This window comes from Haliotis rubra, unplaced genomic scaffold (genome assembly GCF_003918875.1).
Source record: "Haliotis rubra isolate DU_JTF1 unplaced genomic scaffold, ASM391887v1 Scf436, whole genome shotgun sequence".
NCBI classification, from domain to species: domain Eukaryota; kingdom Metazoa; phylum Mollusca; class Gastropoda; order Lepetellida; family Haliotidae; genus Haliotis; species Haliotis rubra.
Window position 1 is genome coordinate 468,684 of NW_025767120.1, and position 22,626 is coordinate 491,309.

General features: G+C 36.2%; 1 protein-coding gene across 1 annotated transcript in view; it reads left to right on the forward strand.

The window, feature by feature from the left end:
- LOC124289198 overlaps positions 1-22,626 on the forward strand; it is a 101,587-nt gene that overhangs the window by 69,310 nt on the left and 9,651 nt on the right. The window contains exons 19-21 of the mRNA XM_046725804.1: positions 344-1,763; positions 13,552-13,625; positions 20,029-20,159. Coding sequence (XP_046581760.1) covers positions 344-1,763; positions 13,552-13,625; positions 20,029-20,159 — 1,625 coding nt within the window. The remainder of the gene's footprint in view (positions 1-343; positions 1,764-13,551; positions 13,626-20,028; positions 20,160-22,626) is intronic.

Genomic DNA, 22,626 nt, shown 5'->3' on the forward strand with positions numbered 1-22,626 from the left:
ATAAAATATATGCAGGAAATTCAGTGAGAATCTCTCATTATAATACAAGTCGTTAACCCGTGCGTGTGTGTTTTGTTGAGGACAGCAGGATTTACCTGGGTAGAAGTGACATCTGCCGGCAACTACTTGCTAGTGATTGGTGTCATAGGGAAACTAGTGTATTGATTAGTCAGGAATCTGCTGCTCTAGAAAGTGTGCTGTTGGAGACAGACATTGTCACATTGAGATGGACTACTGAGATGAAGAACAAAGAGAGTTGTGTTTAAACTACTGCTTACACCTTTTGTTTTGTCTGGAGATTATACCGACCTGCTTTGTGGGATTAATGGCCAAGGCTAATCAGTTACTATGACCCAACGGGCAATTAAGAAGCTGCACACAATGGGTGAGGAGAAACAAGTGAGTGTGTCTCAGGACAGCAACAAATCAAATAGCCAGTTTCCAGTCAACAAGTATATGGCTTTGCCCGATGGAGTGAAACATGAGGTGGGAGCCCCAGGCAGTCGTGACACCTCATTTCACCTGGCCACTCTACCACGACACAGGTACAAGCATCAGAGTCAGACCGGCCTCCAGCCAGTTAAAGCTATACACACACTGGAGAATGGTGTGGTGTATGGGGCACACAAGTCTGTGAATGATCTGCATCCCAACCCTAGGGCTGCAGTGTATATTACACCAAGTCCACGGGACACAACAGAGGCTGACAGCTTTCTCAGACCAGGTGACCACAGAGACAGGGTAAATACACCAGCATCAAAAGCAGGAGCAAGGGTTGGGGCATCGTCAACCCGCCTTAGTGTGCCCACAGAAGCCTGGACTGAAGGGGGCTCACTCAGTCGACTTTATCAAAAGCGGGCACAGTCCACACCCCCTCAGGTGTTTCAAAGAACTGATAAATCAGGGAACGGAGTTGTACCTGGTCAGCACTCCCCGGTCCACAGTCATACAGTCATACACAACAGTGTACATGGCCAGCTATCTCCACACACTGTTTATGACTCCACACAGACAAATATCACCTCAAGAGGGACAGTGGTTTGGCCTGTGAGGAGTTCTGGCATAGAGCGGATTCCAGCGGCAGGTGAAACAGGTCGTGAGGTGGCCTCTGCCGCACTCACTTCGGCCACACATTATAACAGTCTCCCTGTAAGGACTAAGATAAACAGTGGATCAAGACACTCACATCCCCATATTGGGAATACCAAGGATACTGGTACTTTTGTGACTTCTGAAACTAACAGTGATATTATCATGATGGGGAATTACTACGACCCTCAGGAGTTATACGGGACACAAAATCGAACTTCAAATCTGTTGAAGTCAAAAGCTAAATTTTCGAGTATGCCATCATTGTTTGGTTCAAGGGACTTGGATAAAAAAGCCATGAAAAGGGAAAAGAAAAGAATAAAAGAGGAAGAAAAACGATTAAAAAAGGAAGAAAAAAAGAGGAGAAAAATGGAGAAAAAATATGCTACTGTGAACCCAAACATGATGCCTAGGAATTGGAATTATGTGCAAAAACCTATTGAGGATGTGTATATGAGACCTAAGCTTCGATTAAGGGCAGTGCCTATAGATTTTGAGGATGGTCCCTCGAGCCAACCCCCTACAGTTCCACCTCCCCCAACCCCAAACATTGGACTACGAAGGAAATATTTACATTCCAGTGCTCCCGACTTGTTGCGTTTAGAACAAGTATATGGTTCCTTATCAAGGGAAAGAAAGATATACACAACTTCTATACCAGTTTATCAACAAAGGTGGGTTCTGATGCATTGAATATTTCAATTCTTATAACTTAAAATAATTATCATCAACTGATTACAATAATGTTTATGATATAACTAAAGGACAAACATTGCCTGCGATGTGAGTATCCATAATCATGAACATTATGAAATCCAGTCTTCTGTAACCCACGTAAATTCCTGTGGTTTCCCATAAACACATGGGCTGGGTATTGTGATGTTTACTTCAGTGACTCATGGCTGCATACAATATATCTCTCATCTCAGGATATTTGTCAATCCAGGCCCACTGAGATACTACTTGATAAAAGCTATTCTGTTTCAGCGTGACCACAACATAGTTTAAAACTGTAGACTTGTTGGTATGGAAACTCCAGAGAGAGGGATTGTGTGGAGATTGTGTGTAATGTTGTAGGGACATCCTGTTTGTCAGTGAATGTATGCTACTTCTCAATAACTGTTCACAGTTTCTCCATTCAGTTTACAGATAATTTATGATTGGCATTCCAAATTCTTGGTCACACAATCATCCAGGCATAACATGACTTGTGGAATGTTGATATGTCAATACCAAAGTATATTGTGTGTCTCTTTGTAGTCTGATATTGATTATCTTAGATGGTTTCTAACATCATTGGATTTGATCAATTTCAAATATAGATGTACTCAACTGTTGTGTTTGGGGAATTATGGGTCACCATGGAGATAAGAGATACTTCTGTTTGAATTTACAAGCTTTTTCAAAGAATTAGATTATTGTATTTTCCGCTTGCATTTGTTCGAATATTGTTCGAAATTAAAAATTCATTACAGATGATCAGTAGTGAGTTTATTGTCATAGAAACAGTTTCATTGTTCCCAGCCAAGGTCACATGAAGTCAGTAGACCTTATGTATTATTGTTTTGACTTTATATTGACAGTTTGACCTGTACTGTATTGTGTCGGTATGTAAGTATTGACAGTCCATGAAGTGTGGAACAGCCTGCAGATAGCACACATTATGAGGCAACAGATGGGGATTTATTCCCCGTGTGTAGTAACAATACTATACATCAATAACACATGTTCTCACCTCAACACATATGCTGGCTTATCATACACAAATAAACTTCTTACATATTCATGTACATGCTACTAGTATATATTGTATTGATTTCTTCCAATGGATTGAAACTTATTGAAAGATTTAATAATTTTCATATGATGGCCAGTGATGGGTAATTCAGAGTTTTGTCATGGATTGGTCTGGAACTCTGTGTGTGAATTGTGTATCAAAACAACAAAATGATGCAGTTTTAGTATCTTTTATCATAAGTTCAGTTTTATATCTGCTATATATTTTTAGGATTAAATTTTTTATTTTCTGATTCCCTGTTACAATCTCGACAGTACAGCCAGGGCACTGTAAAGTCTGGTACAAGCTGGTAATGGAATACAGGAATTATTTTCGCTCACCACACACTCAAAGAATTTTTCATCAAATTACAATAAATTGTTTGGGTTCAACATCATAAAAAAATGAAGGACATTATCATGAAGAAATAACTTAAAATTTGCAATAGCATGGTATAGCATCCAGTTTTTATACAACTTATCTTCTTCACTTTTACTAAAGGCTATATTTTTTCAATGACATACCTGTCATGTATAAAGTGTCTGAAATGTTGATGTTGATACCTGCTATTAATATTAAAAATATATAAATCACTGCCTATAGGAAAGTTTTGAGTCAAGTTGGGTTAACTGAGTGAACTTTTGTTATTATTTTATTGATGACTGAAACAAAATTTCAAGCAGGTAGTGAAAAGTATTTCTCTTCCAGAGTTAGGATAAAGTTTAGAGTTTGTGTGAATACTTTTCTTTTCGTCAAAGTTTGACAACAAAAATGTGCAGGAATGGGGTAGTGCTTTATTCAGAACAAAAAGTTGAGTCTGAAATGTCACTGCAGTGTAAGTACAGGAGATGTGTTATACTCGAGACCCTCTGCGTATATGCCACTCTGTACTGTAGAGAGAGAGAGAAGGTTAGCAGGCTTGTTGTGTGTGCCCAGGTGCTGATCACAGTGCTGGTGGTGGTGGTGGAGATTTAAAATGCTTCCAGACAGACTCACCCGACAGCCAAAGCGCTACAGACAACATTACCTTTCAAAACTGGTCAGATTTGGGTAGGAATCTGCTTAATATTTATGTTAAAACTACAGTCGTTTTTTTTTTCACTGATGTTATGCTGCTGTTGGATGTAGGATATCGTAAGAATTTTGGTTCTCTTACTCTTCTTGTTGGAAATATCTTTCTATGATATCTTTTGTTCAGATAGGTTTGATTGGTTTGGAGAGCAAGTCTTTTTTCAATCCAAAGCAATCATTGTCTAGGATTTCATACACTCAGTGAAATAAATACTTCTGTATGATATTGCTTTTAGCTCTTTTCTTGGTTTTATAAGATGTATCGCCACATGAAAGAAATGAATAATTCTTTACAAAGGGCATAATAGGAAGTTCATTTGATCTTGATTGTGTTTGAAAAGAAAGCCTTCAACTGTTGAGAAAAGTAAAAAATAGTAATTTTTTTCCGTCTTAAGGAAACAAGCCTGGTTATTGATGTTTTCAAAAGGCGCAAATATTTTGCTTGAGGGTGAAGCTTGTATCAGAAATAATGATTGGGACTGTTATAACCTAGATGTTATAAAACTCAGTGAAGCAGAAAGACATTCATGAAATATACCTAATGTGAATTCGAAGTGATAGCACTTCAGATGTAGGTCAAATATCAACAATTGACAATACCAATAATTTTAATGTCACATGCCTTTATGCTTGATATTGCTTGGAGGCCTTTCATCTGGAAGGAATGATAATAACAGGTCTCTGGCTATGAAGTGCATACTGTATACTTAAATGTACAGACAATTATTCTTTGTTGGAATATTTCATATTGACATTTAGGTAGTATATGTCTGTTCAATATTGATATTGAATTGGAATAAGTAACTGTGTTTGAATCAACTTAGTACTCAGAATATCTTAACTTGTTTAGGTAAATAAGAGAAATCAGATTATTAAAATAGTGTCATAACAAAGTAAGATACTTTATGGATAACAACTTCTTTTTTGATATATGATGCGTCGTTTCAGCATAGATGCTTATACTCTTGCAATGGTATAAGAATTTATACTGAAGCGTCGCATCATATATAATAAAGAAGTTGTTATCCATAAAGTATCTTACTTTCTTATTACTCATCAGCTTCAAAAATGCCAATCAAACAGAAGAAGCAGACCACATTGTGTTTTTTATGAATTACATTGTGTTAATGTAAACTCATATAATTTGACATTGCTTGAGGCAAACCACACACTTAACAGCTGTTGACATAAGGGCTATATTTTCATGAATGTTAACATACTTTCATCATCTGGTTATCCCTTTTTCTTATAGACATGTCATGTAGAGAACAAAGCTTGCATGTATCTTGAAAACAGTGAAGGTCCCCGAGGCCTGAGGGGGCTGCCCTAGCAATTGCTCTACTGCCTCAGGGTTGGGTTCACCTGCATACAGAAGAACTGATTCATTACACAGATTATATCATCTGGCTGTAAATAACTGAAATTGTTTTCACCCACTTACACCTGTCCATTTATATGTTGAGTTTATGAATGATGAAGAATTCCATTAGCAAGATGTTACTAAACATGTCAAACTGTTATCATTTATGATGTAATTTTATATCAGTACTGTCTTGAAACACTGATAACTCAACATATATCTGATAGTGCTCAGGATCTAATGTTAAGGCATATTGTTCACTCTATTTGGTCATTATTCAATCATGTATCTCTGCTTGCATTATGGACAATGCTAACTTTATAGAAGTCAAATTATTAGATATTCTCTCAAGATGGGAAGGGAAATGATGAACAACTGTGTCAAAGTTAGTCTGTTGCATGTTGTGTTAAATGTATTCTTAAGGTGATAGAGAAGTGCACTTGGTATCTCAAGTCAATGTGTCAACTTAAAGTGTTTCCTTGTGACAGTTTACTTCCTTTTCGGTGAGGCCCAGATCAACATCATATTCTAATCAGCAATAATGCCACCATGAGATTATGTTATCAGTACCTGTTTATACTGAAAAAGGTATGGTTTCCTTTTTTGCTATGTTTGAACCAGGTAAATTATCATGAATGTTATAAGCAATTTAGTGTTTTGTTGAATATTTGGAATAATGAAGAATGTGTTTTCATTATTCATTAGTTTTATGTATTCCTCAACATGGACTTGTATGGATGCTTTTCTGTATTGTTATTGAAAGTTTCATGTTCCACATACATAATTTACTAAAATGGTAAGTGATATGTTACTAAAAGGACATTGCTAAAAAAGCGAGTTTTGAGAAACATGCCAAGATACATTTCCATGCATGTAGTCCAGTAACAAGTTATGTAATGACACCTACACTGAACTCATCATACAAAGTCCATGCTGTTTTTGTGCAATGATTGCATTCTTGTTTATAAATATAGTATTGTTTGATGGATGGTTACTTAAACTCTTAATGCAATCAGTATCAATAATATATGTGACGCTTTAAGTGATAGGATTACAAGGTTGTTAAAATGTGTAAACAAGTTCTTGTTAGGTAATTCAAGCACCTATTGTGTAAAGTGTAATGTGAGTACTGAGAGAGATGCATGTCCTTGTATTGTATACTCTTATGAATAATTACACAACACGATGGGGTTAAGCTGATATGATACAGCACCTTTGAGGTAAGGAGAGTTGGTATTATCAATCTGAACAGTTTGGTATTGATATTACCTGACTTCTGATAGTTTAGATATTGGACATCAGTTATCTGATATGTTTAGATACATCTGTTCAGTTATATAGTCTTATTGTATTAATATCATTTTTATATACAGTTCTCTTTTATCATTTGTTGTGATATTTAAGATGTAGAGCAGTAAATGAATTTTCATATCAAATGTTTTGTTAAGCCATGGTTGTGAAATTATCAATAAATATTCAGAAGATTTAAATGTGATTTATTGGGTTGACAAGTAAATGTTTAGTAAGGTACTTCATTTTAACCAATCAGAAGTTTCACTTAAAATATTAATTGGTTAGACTGGCTTCCTTGGAAGTGTTCCAGATAGGAAATTGCACAGCATTAACAAATTAAATTTGATTTTACTTAACTCATGTTAACATACCGTGGATGTTTTTCATATTCAGTGTCTTGTGAATATTTGATATATTGTTTAAGGATATGATTTTGGATACCATAATTAGATGTTTAGTAAAAGGATATTTATGTCAATCTCATCTTGTACTGTGGTTTCTGTGCCTGTACAGATTTTTCCTGTGAACCTTTGGTTATGCAGTGAACTTTTCTGATAGAAAAAGACTGTATGTTGAGTCATTGAAATTTAATCTCACTGAGCCAAACTGATCTAGACAATATCGTTTCAGATGTAGATGGCAATCTTTATGTTTTGGAATGTGTAGGGCTATCAGTGTAATCAGAAGTGATTTAACAAAACACAATTGTCAGTTAGAACCCATAGGTGGCCACCCTGATAGCATCTAAGTATGATTAATCAAAATGATATATGAGTAAGCAGAGGTGTTACTGAGTGCACCCACTGATCTGGCATGGAATGTGTAGTCTGTGAATACTTTTAATACTTCTTGATCAGACCTTTGTTTGTCTCTCGTCTGCTGTATGGGACAGCCTACCTGATGCTGTGAAATGTGGCCAGTGGATCAACTGGGATGTATGACCTTGTGACTTGGCAGGATAGGCAGGGGACACTTAGGTCAAATGGTTGTTGCATTCATACATCTCTGTAAAGTGAAATGGTGGTTGAAATTACTGTATCTGTTTCATTAGCAGGTGAAAAGCCAAAAAGATTTGTATATTATTAGTATCAGGGCAGCTTGGTCCATCAGAAGGCCTACAGTGCAAAGCCAAGAAGAATTGTCCGAATGATAATCTACCCACACCATACACCCTTCACCAATATTGGTGTAACACCAACTACTGGGTGGAAGGGCAAACGTTCTGTATGTCTGTCCTCCCAACTTGAGGCTGTACCGATACATCCACACATAGCCAGAGTCTACTTTGTGATTTGCAAAATACAGACTCAACTCCTTCAATTCTCATATTTCTAAGCTGAATCAGGTTCATGTGCTCCAACAATAAAAAATTAGGATCAGCATATGCCTCTAGGCTGTGTCTGTTGGAAGTAAGAATGTAGAGTCTATTAAAGCCTATACTCCCTTATAGCAATAAGCAGGGTTTGTGGACTACAAGGACAATTTGAGAGTCTATCTATGTCTCCCCAAGCACGAAACCAGAGGGCCCAAGGGTATACCCTCATGGAAAGTCTAAAGGGTCAATAGGTTGGAACTTGGCCAAACTACGTACTTAGATCTTGAGTAGAAAGCTGTGTTTGATGGATAGGTCAATAAATACTTTATGGTGGCATGCATGATATAGGTGGATTGTAGACCCACATGGTACCTGTTCCTTAAGCAAATAGTACAACAGAATGGGTCGTAGAGAATAAACCAGTTGAATGATGATGACTGCCAGACTTTCATTCAAGTCATCTGGCGTTAAATTGTGTGCAAGTCACTTGTGTAATGTGGCGTTTAAGTATACCCCCAGTAAATCAAGCCAGTTTGACAGAAACATGCTGCTAGGGCATATAATGATGAGATAAGTCACATTAAGGGTTTACATATATTGACATCAGAATTGCATAAATGACGTGTTATGTCAGTTACTTTACTGGTAATGATGTAAGAAATCATTAGGGATGTTATTGACATCACTTAGAGATTTTTAATTGATTTGAACTCTAAGAATTTCTCATGGAAGAGATGTGTTTAAAGTTTGTTATGAGACTTTAAATGTAGTGACAAGGAATACATGTACCCTTGGGCAAGGAATAAAATTGAGTTATTATGCAAGCTCTAGCTGCTAGCCCTGAAGCCAGTTTGCCTCAGTTATATGCTTCTGAGGCCAGAAGGATAATATTCAATTTTCCTTAGGGACAGTCAGATATATTGATACAATGTATGCTAGCAGTGTTTTGGCTCATTAACCTATTACACCCAGAGAGTTGTATTAGTTAATTGTTAAATCATTGCTGTCTCTCATTTCTTCTTTAAACCCCTATCCACTGAATATAAGTTGACTTATATTTTTAGCTTCATTGATAATCAGGGAAGATACAACACTTTGATTAGGCAGGCAGGCATTAATGAATTGTGTCAATTATCCTGATTAATGTCATCTGAATAATGTCCGGCGTCAGGAAAAGGAAGTCTGTCATTCTGGGAAGTATTGATATCAACTGTTTCAGAAAATCAATCTGAAATTTGTTCCCAGATAATATTATCAATGGCAGTATTTGCACTGGATATCAAGGAAGCCTTCCTTCTTTGCTAACTGCTTGGCTTACTGAACAGATATGATTAATGACATCTCAGATGATAGCTCAGAATATAGAACATGAATGTGTAACCTTTACCAGCCATCTCAAGGGGACACTTACATTAGTAATCAGGATACATCTGAAAATTAATTTGACATCCAGGGTAAAAAAAAAAAGTAAAACCAGACCCACCCAGTCATAAAATCTAGATATAAAGCAGTAAATATTTGAATAACTTTTGATATTAAACAATTATATCCCTTAATTACCAAATAAAATATATCCAGATTTTTTTTACCAAAATCTAAAAGATAACAAGGTGAAGAAGATTACCCTCATGGCAAAACATGGTGAAATTGAATGAAAATACAAGAAACGCAACCTTACGATGTAGTAACACATCTCTGTCCATGCATACTATCTGATAGGAGGACCTACCTCTTGTAAGACACTGATAATCTGTAATATCATCAGAAGACAAACCTATGTTCCATGACAAGTTATATATGATTATAATCACTTCACAGGAACTCACATAAACATGATTTTCAGTTTTGAGCCTCACCATGCAAAGGTGTGACAGTAAACATGAACTACACAACTATGAAATGATTAAGTTCAACTTTTAAGTCGAGCAGTTGTAAATGTTTTACTAGTATTATGTCAGCTTTGAGCATGCAATGTGCATGGATAAACGCGCAATATAAATGGACTATTATTATTATTATTATTATATAGTATATATTTTAACTCCTGCACACATTCTTTAAGTTTTATCTCGTGATATATATGTCTTTTGGAAATATCAGAAAGTCTGATATCTTGGTGTTCATATTGTGAGTTAAGCTTCGAGGGGATACCAAACTCAAGGCAGGGCAGTTTGCCTGACAGTATGATCAATCAAACATTTTAGTAGCTACTGGCCAAACAATTTCATTTTTGAAACATCTGAAGTTTGTTTTGCCTGAGGATGAAGTCATTTGGTAACAGCTTCTAGTTGTGGGATGTTGTGTTGATAACTTATATCTTGGAGCAGGATTCTATGCAACGTTTTTCTCTGTAAATGGACTCTAGTCAGGATGTAAGGTTGGGGGTCATGTATGTGTTTCTTCTCTAACATTTCTCACATAACCCATATGTTACAATTTACCTATGTACGCACTTCTTCATTGACAATAATTGATGATTAGCTTGATTTGTAGTCTAATGTTCCCTGTTTCCAATAACAATGATCTTAAGTATATCATATGTAAATGCTCTCATTACATTATTGCTATTATGTTAATGCAAGTATTTATTAATGTGTTTTTTTTTTCATGTTGAATAATGAATCTTCTATCAAGTAATATGGACAGCTGTTAAACAAGTTTTCAGCAACTACTTGCCAAAAGTATATGTCCAAACGCTTGGGCCAGCTTCTGTGGTCCACTTTAGTGTCTACTCCGTGTAGAGTTTTCTCAGTCTGTCTGTCCTGGCAGCTCCACCAATCACATGCCCATGTTGTGTCACATGATCAGTCACATTCAGATGGAAACATTTAGAATGATTAGTCCAGTTTCAGAGAACATTGATTGAATAATTCACAGCGTATCTGTGTTCTAGACCAATATAATCATTATGACCATCATACCCTGTTTAATATTTCTGAGAATCCCACACAGTCTGTTGGTTGGTTTAATATGCTGTTGTTGTCATGGCTGCTTAAATGCCATTCTTTGTTCACTGTAATTGAAAATGCTGTGAAAGTGCTTTTTATGAAGCAAATCTGATTCATGTAGAACAAAAAAATAGATCACATGGGAACAAATTGCATTAGTGTAGCTTATTGAACTTTCACTGGTTTCTCGCTTCATGACACTTAAGATAAAATATGTCATGGCTTATACTTCTTACCAAAATAACCCATCTTGTATTGTTGGCTGAATGATTTCAACACCAGATGCAGTATATTTCATTAGTTATTTATAGTCTGCACAATCATAATTACCCATGATAGTATTCATTTCAGACAAAATCATTTATTTGTATTCTTATAAAGATATAATAATATTCACAATAAGATAAGAGCATTACTCATTCTGCACTGTAATCTTTTAAACAAACATTTCTTTTTCTGGCAAGACACCAGCAAAAGTCATATGTCCCAGTTGACCCAATATGAAAGATAAGCCAGTCAGGTATATATGACACAAGTAGAAATGTAGTCCTGGAAATCTCCATGTGTGAGGACACCAGGACATTATGGGCAACACTGGCTCAGTATTTCAGAGGTCCCCAAGGAGAGTTGGGTACAAGGTGCAGGCTACCCTCATCACCTACAACCCTTTGGCTTCATCCTCGAAGTAGGCTTCTAGATTGGTGTACTTGTACATGGCCTACAAATGGCCAGTTACTTGTTTGCCAGACCTGATATTACTGTATGTGTCTAGTTATGTACCTACAAATTACCCATGACAAGAACTGAGATGTGTCCATATTTTAATTGTTAATATCACAGTGGTATTAGCTATATATAAGTGTGACAGACAATATGAATAATCAATATATTGACACATTTTCCAGGACTAGACACAATGAGTTAAATTGTTCCATTACCAGAAAATACACCATTAGTAAATTGTGTCTTGGTTGATTAAAAATGTCAACCATTTTGCAGAGAAGAATAGTTTCGCCCACACTGTGGCTGGGCTGGGAAAATGTCAACTGTTCTCTTTTCATTGATATTGGCAGGTTGTAAGGTGTAGGAGAGTGTAAGCTTAGGTTTGGACATTCATTCACTCAGTAGGCTGTCAAATAATAAATGGATCTCTAATATAGTACTGTCATGTTTCATTAATATATGTAATAAATTGCTTCTGTCAGGTGATATTTTTTGTCAGTAAGATTAGCGGACAAATGTTTTCTTGAACTCCACAGGAGGTGATGTTGCACTCATAAATATGGTTGGATGTTAAAGCCACAATTCATACCTTCAGATCAAGCAACTATGGGGTTTTCATCAAAGTGGATTCAGAGATCAGATGTGATATATGTATCCCTTATTGACACATGACCTGGTCACTTATACTGAAAGGGTTAAACAAAGGATTGCCTTATATGATCCTGTATCTATAAATAGTATTTACCTACACATATCTTCTTTCTACATAACTATCTGCTGACATACATAGGTAGTTGTGAGAAAAGGAGATTAAGTCAAGATATATGGGGCAGGGGTGAGAGTGTATTCACAGCTAAATAATTCAACACTGAAGTAAAGAAGAGAGAAAAAGTGAATGCTAATTCAACTTGCATCCCAGTCCATAAATCTCATTTCTACCCCAAATCACAATATCGGCAGCAGGATTGATTCAGTCATCAGATTTACCATATGTGGAAAACTCCATTGTTTAATAATGAACACTTGAACTTTGAGTGTGGTGGATAAACAGGTATGAGTAGGATGATGCAGTATGGTGATACAAGCATCATCATCCAGACATGCCAGGGAGCACTCCCCTCTTATTTGCTTCGGTCAACACACATGACAAAACATCTAACTAATTATGCTGTCTCAGGAGTCACATGATGATGGTAGTTTGTAGGTTAAGATGTGTACTGGGAATAACCTGACACTTGATGGGTGTGTTAGTAAACTGATTTGCCTAACAATGTGGAAGTTTCTTGTCAGTCCTCCTACTCACATGTTGAGAAGTTGAATTTAATGACACAAATGTTGCAATATTGATGAAAAAAATGAAATTATTTCACAGCACCTATAACCACTAACACCTGTTTGTGTTCATTTCCTTGTCAGTGTTTCAAAGTTGTGTAACAAAATGATCTTATCTCATAATCCATGAGACATCCTTGTGGCTTTCACATGATCATCATCAACTGCAATAGGGTCCGTTTTCAAACTGAAACTACATCCTGTTTAATACCCTTGTAATAGTGTTCCTGTTTGTCCATGTGAGGCAGTAGTGTTCTTTCACTGAACACTTAATGGGGTATCAATAACCAATATCATTGTTTTTGTGCCTGAGTGTGGCTGAGTTTGAGGGCAATGTATGTTGACCGTTTTTTGGCAGAAATGGGTACTTTTGTAGTTCTCAGTCATGGATTTATTCCTGCAAGACCCAGGTCTATCCTAAGAGCTTTGACAAAGACTTCATATGCACATTTGGTGTGATCATACAAGGTGTAACTGTAAAGCTGTGATATGATAATAACCACCCAAGAAACTTTCCACTTGTTCTCAAGCTTCTTCTCAAGCTTTATATAAGATCAAAGTAACTGAAATGTAATGATGATAATATGATTAGATGAAGATGTTTGTTTATCCTACATTTTATGCTGTTTGTTGTTTGTTTCAGTGAGTATGCCCCGAAGAGAGTGGTGCTACACAAAGGCCCTGAAGGCTTCGGCTTTGTGCTGCGAGGTGCAAGGTGTAAGTATGATATGCATCTTGTTCTTTCTATCTCCACTGTTATCTTGTCCAACTGGAGCACATTATGTGCATGCAGCAGCAAATGAATAATTCTATGACACAGTTTCCTGAACATTTAGTACCATATTACACAGTATTACAACCATGAAGTACCAGTGTCTCACCATTTGATACCATATGACACATTATTGCTAACATGGGCTAAAACACACAGTCACAACCAAGTTGTATCATATCACAATCATGGACATGTGGTCAAAGCTATGTCTTACCAAAATACATGTACTAATAGCATAACCATGAATTAGAAACATCAGTATTTCGATAGCAGCATTACTTTCATAAAACAATATTGAAAGTCCTTAACTTCCAAATTGGAAAATTTGTTTAATGTAGATCAGACCAAAGAATTAAGATGAAACTAAGAATACATAAAATCATCCTTGTCAAGAAGTAAATGCAATTTCTTAACCTTAATTTGAGTATTTAAACAATCTAGTACAGTGTCATGTAGTAGTAGTGTTGTGTGAGTAGTTGGAACCATAATTACTTGAAGGTGAACCTGACTACACATAGAGCTGATTCCAACCTCTTTTACTGAGCCTATGTTGTACAAGTATATTATGGGACGACAACAATGTTTCACTTGAATTGTATACACAGGATGTATCGACTTCTAAGCTGAATATTGTTTGTTTCTGGAACAGAATAATGTTTTATGTTTGTAAGAGAGGCATTACCTAACACGTAGGTTATTGAGGTCATGTTTGAGCTCACAGAACCCATAGTGTTGTGTCAAGAACCATGTTGGAATTGTGTTGAAAGTTTCACATATATCTGAATAACTGAGGAAGTGTTTCTTGCACTTGACTGATTGTTGAAATCAATTCATAAGTTTCATCATCAGATAAACTGCTTTTTTAGACTTTCAAAGCAATTACAGTGTCTTCACCTGTTTTTTGTTCCATCAGTATACATTTTCCAATGCTGACTTCAGCATAGTGATTTTAAAGCAGAATATGTAATGTACCAAGTGACTTTAGAGCCAACTGAAATTTGTATTTGATGGTTATATTGTATGACCTAACAGAATGTGTGTTACTGTACCTCCAAGGTGGGGAGCTCATACTATCAACCACAAGTTTGAATTATCTTCTGCGTAAAAGTCAGGAAGGTGAGGTGAGGTGAAAATGGGTTTAACGTCGTGCTTGAGAATATTTCACTCATATGACGACTAAAAGTCAGGAAGGGCTAAGACCAGTTGTTCTGTGCTTTAACACAGATTTATTTTGTTTGTTGAACCATTTTCTTGCTTTTTGGAATAACTAATTTCTTTGTTAATTATCATACAAGACTTTGAAATTTCTTCTTAAACATGTTCTATATCAATATCATAAAGGATATTTTCTCTGATGCTACACTAAATGTTAACTGATGATATATTGTATCAGATTTTTCTTCCAGACAATTCATGAATTTTCAAAACATTCAAGATCATCCAATTTCGAATTAAAAAAATTGAATTTTGCTTGATGTGTTCATGTTGTATAGTGCAGGTTATTTTTTCCTGGCCAGCTGATGTCCACATCTGTGTGTGTGTGTGTGTCATGTATGGAGCTGTTACAGATGTGGTCTTGGCAGTGTTTGAAGTTTTGTTTAGCTGTATTTGTCCATCAGTTTAGCGTATTTGTCCTCCCTTTGTTAACTCACCACAGCCCTATTACACACGCATACTGCTCCAACTGGATGCAACAGGAATGTTACTGCCTTGTAGTTTGCCTTCTTAGTACTGCTACAGTAATGTAGACTAGCTTACTTATATTGGTAACCAATTTGACTTGTACTTGGTGACAGTGCTAAAACATGCTGGTCATGTGGCCACAAGTTAGAAATTTGACACTTGATATTTGGGGGGGGATTCTGTGTTAATATTTGCCCGCAGAGAGAACCTAGAACATAAGGGGTCTGTCAAGGACTTCTGTTATTGGTCTGCAAACAAAGAAATAGCAGCAATAATTTCTTGGGAACATTCTTCATAAATCATACTTTTCCTGTGTTTTCAGTGAATATCTCAGACGAAGGGTTCTGGTGTATCAACAAAATTGTTAGTATTTTCAACTGTTGACCACATGAAAATGTCCCCAACGTGTTTGCAATCTTAATGCAAATTGACATGTATAAATTGGTAGCAGAATTTGTTTGGCCAAACTTGATATCAAATAAATTAAAAAATTAACAATTTTGGACTGGAATGGCGAAGTGTTTTGATTTTGTACAATAGGCTAAGATAGTTATTATTTATAGCTCATACTGTTGCATGTATAAATCCGAACTGATGTCTTTTGGGTATAAATGATTTGAATATTTTTGATGGAAGCAAGCACCTGTTGTAAATGTGTTTACAGAGGTGAGATTGAGATACTGGGAGTATGAGGAGCTCCTACTGTAGGGCTGTTCAGGGGAATGTTGGCTGCGGAATACCATCTGTGTTGCACACAAACAACACAGGTTGTCACACAACAAACAACAATAAAGCTCATTGTTACATCATTTTGTTTAAAAGCAGGACGGGCACTCCACAGGAACCTGTGAATAGAGCAACATCCAAAGCCTACATTGCATAGCAAAATTTGTTCCTTTTTACATCAATCTAGGCGGATCATTAATTTATTGCGCTTTTGATGTTATTTCCTTTCAACATGTCCTTGATGAAAGTCAAACAATGAGGAAAAGGTTTCGAAGGCAAATTATCTTCTTCACATATTTTTTCAATTCAGTTAGTAGGGTGTATGTATTTGCTTTGGTCAGGAGTATTCCCATTCCAAGCTGTAATGATATAATTATAGACTGTAGGTGTTTAATGGCAGGGCAGCAGAACATATTACAGATACATTGTAGTTTACGTACAAACTCTGAAGTCTGTACACTTCTTGGATGTTATATGCTGAACCTGACAAATAGTTTGACAATATCAAATGAAAAATTTAGATGATTAAGACTCTTTGTCATATTTTGATTCTTTGAAAGAATTGTTTTCTGGAGAATTTACTGGTTGTCATAGTAATAGAAGTATGTAGGCGTTATTGTGTGATATCATCAATGAGTAAATACTGCTAATGTAGACTGCTTTGCCCCAGGTGACACATGTCTCATTCTCACATATTTTCATATTTTTTATAGGGGTAACATTTTCAAGGAATCTTTATAAAAGCAAAGAAAATAGCAAATTTCTTTCACTTATTTCTGATTGAAGTGATATATCATTGTTGTTGTTTTTGATTGACTCAAAATGCAGTGTGAATATTCATGTGTAATAAACTGTGTATTAATGATGAAGCTTTGCTCATCATAAGAAAAACCTCACATGTACCTGCAAAATAATGATAGTTATACATGTGTTGGTGTGTGTTTGGAAAAGGGTTCTATTCTGTAAGTAGGCTAGGTTACTACTTAAGACATGAAGATGATACTGGTTTCCGGTCTGTACACAGAGATTGGATATAAATGAATAAATGAAATATTCATTCCTAACTTCCTATGATTTTTAAACTTTCACACAGTGTAAACATAGTAGGACATGAATGACTTTGAGAATACAATAAAGATAAATACCTCAACCACTGCCTCTGGCTCAACAAGGTGAAAGTGTTCACTTAAGCATGAAGCGTTTGTATGATTCATTGAAAATGCAAACTACAGGGGCAAAGTGCACCTCATTAAATAGTGATAATTTCTATAAACATTTGAAAATCTTCATGATCTCATTTCATGCCCTCAACACATCGAATAAAGGACCAGCTCTGCATTCAGGAACTTGTATCAATGTCCAGATCCTTCACCTTGATTTAGGTCTCATCTGTTCACTTTAGAAAGGACTTTTTCAGATTGCAAATTCAGGTTTTGGTTTTAAACTATTGTGATATTGCCATTGAATAACATATTCATAACATCTGTGTTTTGTACTGGAATGGCCACAGTCTGTGGCGATGTTTCAAGTCTGGTTAGTCTTTAGAGCTTGAACCTTGGAAAGGACAATTTTGGGCTTATGATAGCAGTTGCCTAGTGAGAGAAAACAAAGAAAAAGAAAGCTTTCTGGAAACAACGAGATTTTGAAAATGCTTCAGATTTAGGGGATGATGCTGGCCTCAGGAAGAGGGTGTTCTCTTCAGCTCAACAAAACCTGGACTAGACATGTATTTGATAAGGTGAAATTATGTGTAAGACCCTGAAGACCACTTGTTCCTTCTCACACCTGCTTTAGCCTTCACAAAGACTCAAGATCACTGACATTTCAGAGAAGAAAACCCAAAGTGCCCTTGTAAACTAGTTCATTAAGGATTGCTTTGATATTTGCACTATATATGGCAGAATACATGTATTGCATCTGTTATGCAAAAATGTGACATTGTTGCTATGTTTGTTCTCTCACTGATAGCTGTTTGTTTTCATTGCATATAGTATACTGTTTGATCTATTTCTTGCCAGAAAGATTCTGAGCAGTTTGACTTTTTATGTTGCTAGTAATTTGTTGGAATGATAACAGAACTTGTCAGATTGACCAAATCTCTCAAAACATTTTGCCTTCCAAATTCCATCTGCTGTGAATATTTGAAAAGATTAGGGACTTGCAAATCTGGCTGTTGTCTCTGTTATGTTGACGTTGTGAAGTCCCAGATGAACATTTGTCCATAACATGAGCACACCATAAAGGAAGACTCACTGGGTTTTCAGTGATGCTAAGTTCTTCCTTTGTTGTTAAAGCTGATGTCTGGAGGGAGGTCTGAAGGTCTACTAAATATTGCTTATAAAGGGACAGAGTCTTTCAACACTGTTTCATTTCACTCATCTAATGTAATTGAAAGTGTTTAAAGAAAAGGTGTATTGAAAACATTCAAATATGTGAAAATAGAATAAGAAGTAATTTTAAATGCTTCATGAATAGTAAAAAGTAATGTTGTGTGGATTTATTGACCCAAATGTGAAATCTGACGAGATATTTTGGGTATATATCCTGTTTTTGTAACTTCAGACTTTTTGAACATTAAAGTGTGCTATTAGCTTGAGACTGTATGATATGCAATCAATAGTTTCTACATGTTTTTCTCCCTACTGTCCTGACTTCAAATTCAAATGTTTTGGTCTACTTCTCTGATATTAACTTGTTCAGGTATTATTGTGTTGTTTTGTTTGGACTAATTATGTCTGTGATGTAATAAATGCTTTGTATGCACATTTTTACAATGTTTAATAAAAATATTTTTTAGTATCCACAAATCCCAATAACTTATAAAAAATCTCTTTCCAATCTGTTCAAAAAAGTTCATTTTAGATGAATGTCTGTCAAACAAATGTTAACCCCAAGATATTTCTAGACTGGCCACTTTCAATGTCTGAGTGCCATTTTTCACATCAAAGCTAATTACAAGCAAAGAAGTTGTTGAGCTCTAAAATGCATCCTACCTTTCATGAGTCCTATTATCGGAACAGTGTGCTTGTGCCATGTTTAGGAAATCCTGATTAATCATAAACATGGATGAGGTATTCCATTTGTTTTAAGAAAGGCTTCCACCAAGAAGTGAATAAGCCAAACATGGATCTGGTGGAAGCGGTTAAACGTAGGCTCAATGTGGAATTACCATGTACCAGTGAGCGGAAAGTTGCTATTACCAGACACTTGGCATCCTAATGTGAAAAAATTGTTTAAATTGTGTTGAAGGTATATATGGAATCCAAGGACATTCTGTTGTGGAACCAAGCCATGTTCAGATAGGAAGTATTTTTGTTGTAGAAATACATCTGTCTTTTTCTCCATTGTTGCTGTAGCACCAATACCTGTTGAAGGCCATTTTGTTATTTTGCTAGACATTTTATATGTAGTGTTATATGCTTCTACATCAATTTATAGGTGAGTCTAGTGGTTAGTGTGTTCCCTCTGCATGCTTAACATAGAGCTACTATATACTGAGGTTGTTTCTGTGTATAACATTCTGTTATAGCTACTACAAATTAGTCAGTTTGCAATGGATTTAGTTAAAAGGACAATGATGATCCAAACAGGCTTTGAAATACAGCTGCTGTAACAAACACGATACAGACCTGACCATACAGAAATACACTTGTACCACACACATTTGCAAAACCATGTTGCACCAGACTTCAGAGATCACTTAATTATATCCTGTTTGCTGAAATTCTGTAGGACACCACTGAACTGATGCTTCTGTTGCCTTGTGTGATTTGACAGTTGTATACAGTAATTAAGATAATGTGATGTCCGTAGTGTCAATAAACAGAAATGTTCTTCTTATAGGTAGTAAACAAATGTCCAGCATTTAGAGGACAACTTAAATACATTTCTTTACATTTCCCATGCGGTAATCAATAATGTTGTTGATTGTTTCAGCCCAGACACAATCTGGGACATTGGACTTCCAGCCTACTCCCGAATTTCCTGCTCTGCAGTACCTGGACAGTGTGGATCAAGGTAGCCAAGCAGACAGAGTGGGCCTCAAAGCTGGGGATTTCTTACTGGAGGTGAGATTTGTACCTTTAATATATACCAAATATTGACTTAAGATGCACAATTGACTTAACCTGGAGAAAATGTGATCATCGACTTCTTTAAGTATGTCATGTAGAATCTCAGACTGAAGGACATTCATTCATAGGTTTATTTCACACCTTTCTGCAACTTCCTAAATAATAGAAGTTTGTTGAAGGCATGTGTAATATTTGGCATTTGTTTGCTTTATTGAGCTTCTAATGCATATATGTCAACACGTCTTTCCTTTAAACATTGTCGTCAAACACAGAAGGTTCGTGTGTTTTTATAACGTCATGTTTTAATTTGGCCGTACATGTGCCTGCGTTGTTCTGTCTGCCACACTCGACATGTACGTTTGAACAGTTTGGACAGTCTTTATTGTGGCTTTGAACTGCTGTATGCTTCTGTTGATTTGTTGAATGATCCAAGACCTGTTACAAAGCATATTCTGTATGATGTTATGTGCTGATATTCCATCTATCCTATTTGACAATGGAGTGCCATGTAAGGTCTGCCTGACACTCAAGTTTAAATCTTCAAGTCACAAACAACAGATACCATGGATAGTTACACCATTGTATGCCTGACATTCACAGACTGTTCTTGTCATTACTACCAGTATTCAATAATGTTCATATGCCATGGAGTTCCTGGAATCCTATGTTTTGAAAATAAGTTTTGTACAAAAGATTCCTTGCTTATTGCTTGTAAACTGACTTAATCATAATCCATATACATGTATTAACACTACAATCAACTGGAAATGGCAAATGATAGTTTTATCAGACACCTGTTATATCTGTTTATTTGAAGTGTACCTCAAGTGAAAATATAGTCCAGCTCAGGGAACTTTTCAGATATGAGTGTCACTGTTTCAAGGGAACTGTGTGTTGCATCATTTGTTCTCTGAACCTAGCTGTGAAACAGTATGCATGGTCTATTGTGAAACTATGGAACTTTACATTTTCAGTGGAACATTGGCAGTCTGTGTACATACTGCTTAGTTTGTCTAAAGCCTGGTATTATGAAAAACCTGTGACCAAAAGTCAACAATTTTATAACCACAGCCCAATTTTTTTGTACTTCAGTTTACATTAGGCTGTCAAGTGACACTGTTTAAGCTGTCCTTAATCCTTGGAGTAGCTCCTTTGTACATAATGAAATATGCTTTCACTTATTTGTAGAGTCAGGAGAACCAAGAAAAGCATGTGTTGTCAACAGTTTTCTTCATTTCTGCCACAGTATATTTACTTCAAATGAATTTCAACACTGTCAACAAATTTTCATGTCAAGTGGAGTTGTTAGGGTGAATGTTTCATTTTGACTAATGATTTCTCTGCTGTTGCCAATATCCTGTAATGACACAAAGGCCTGCTATTGTCCTGATTGTCAGGTTTTAGGAAGTGATTACTTCCTGGAAAATATCAGGTATTTTCTGTGTGTTGATGTGGACTGTCAGGGTTATTGTGGAGGTTGACAGCTGGTGTGTGATGGTATCATGTCAGGCACACATTCATAGTTGATGGCTTCTGTTGGTTTCTTGTCACAGCTTTCTTCCACAATACAAAGACATTTTGTTTGTCTCATTATGGGAACAAAAACAGTTTCCTAAGGTAATTCTTAGTCTGCGTCAAAGAAGATGTCTTTCTTCCCATTGTCACATAGTGTGAGGATCATCCATTTTCCTGTGGATCATTGTTCTAATGCTCTTGAAGACAAATGTACAACTGTTTGTGTTTATTCCCATGATGGAGAACCATTTTGCAGAATGATTGAAGGAATGCAAATTACACAGCTCTATCAGGTTGTTAGAGTCGAGTGAACCCATGCTTGGTGTTATTAATGACCCATGTTGAATTGTACATTTACTAACAATCAGTCCTGATTTTAGTGACATGTTGATACTTGGCAACCAATTCTGCCATGGAATGGAATCCCTTTTGGAGATTTTAGAAGCCATTATGTCAGTAGCTGCTTATGTTAAGCCTAAAGTGTATTACTTAATACTTCAGTATTAACTATCCCAAATTGTATGGAAACACTTGATACTTGCGCTTGCTTGTCACTTTTTATAGGATTGCCATGTGAAAAGCAGCTGGATACATACAGTAATTCAGTATGCCCAGTAGGCAGAAACCTGTAAGCTGACTGCTCCAAATGCTGACAGTCAAGGAGAATTTGGGGTTCAAAACTGAATTCTTCAAACAGAAGTGTAATATCTGTTACGCAAATCTTACAAACATACCCAATCATTCTCTGCTATAACTATGTCATCATGTACCTCTACTCCTCTAATGCTCATGACAAAAGTTAATCACATGGCTATTGATCTCACTGAAAGCTATTTTTCTCTGCCACTCATCACTCTTTGATGTGAGGAGATAGACAGTAGTGCGTCACTGTCCACTACAATCTCAATACCACTGTTGACCTTTGTCTTAAACCCTCATGGGGGAA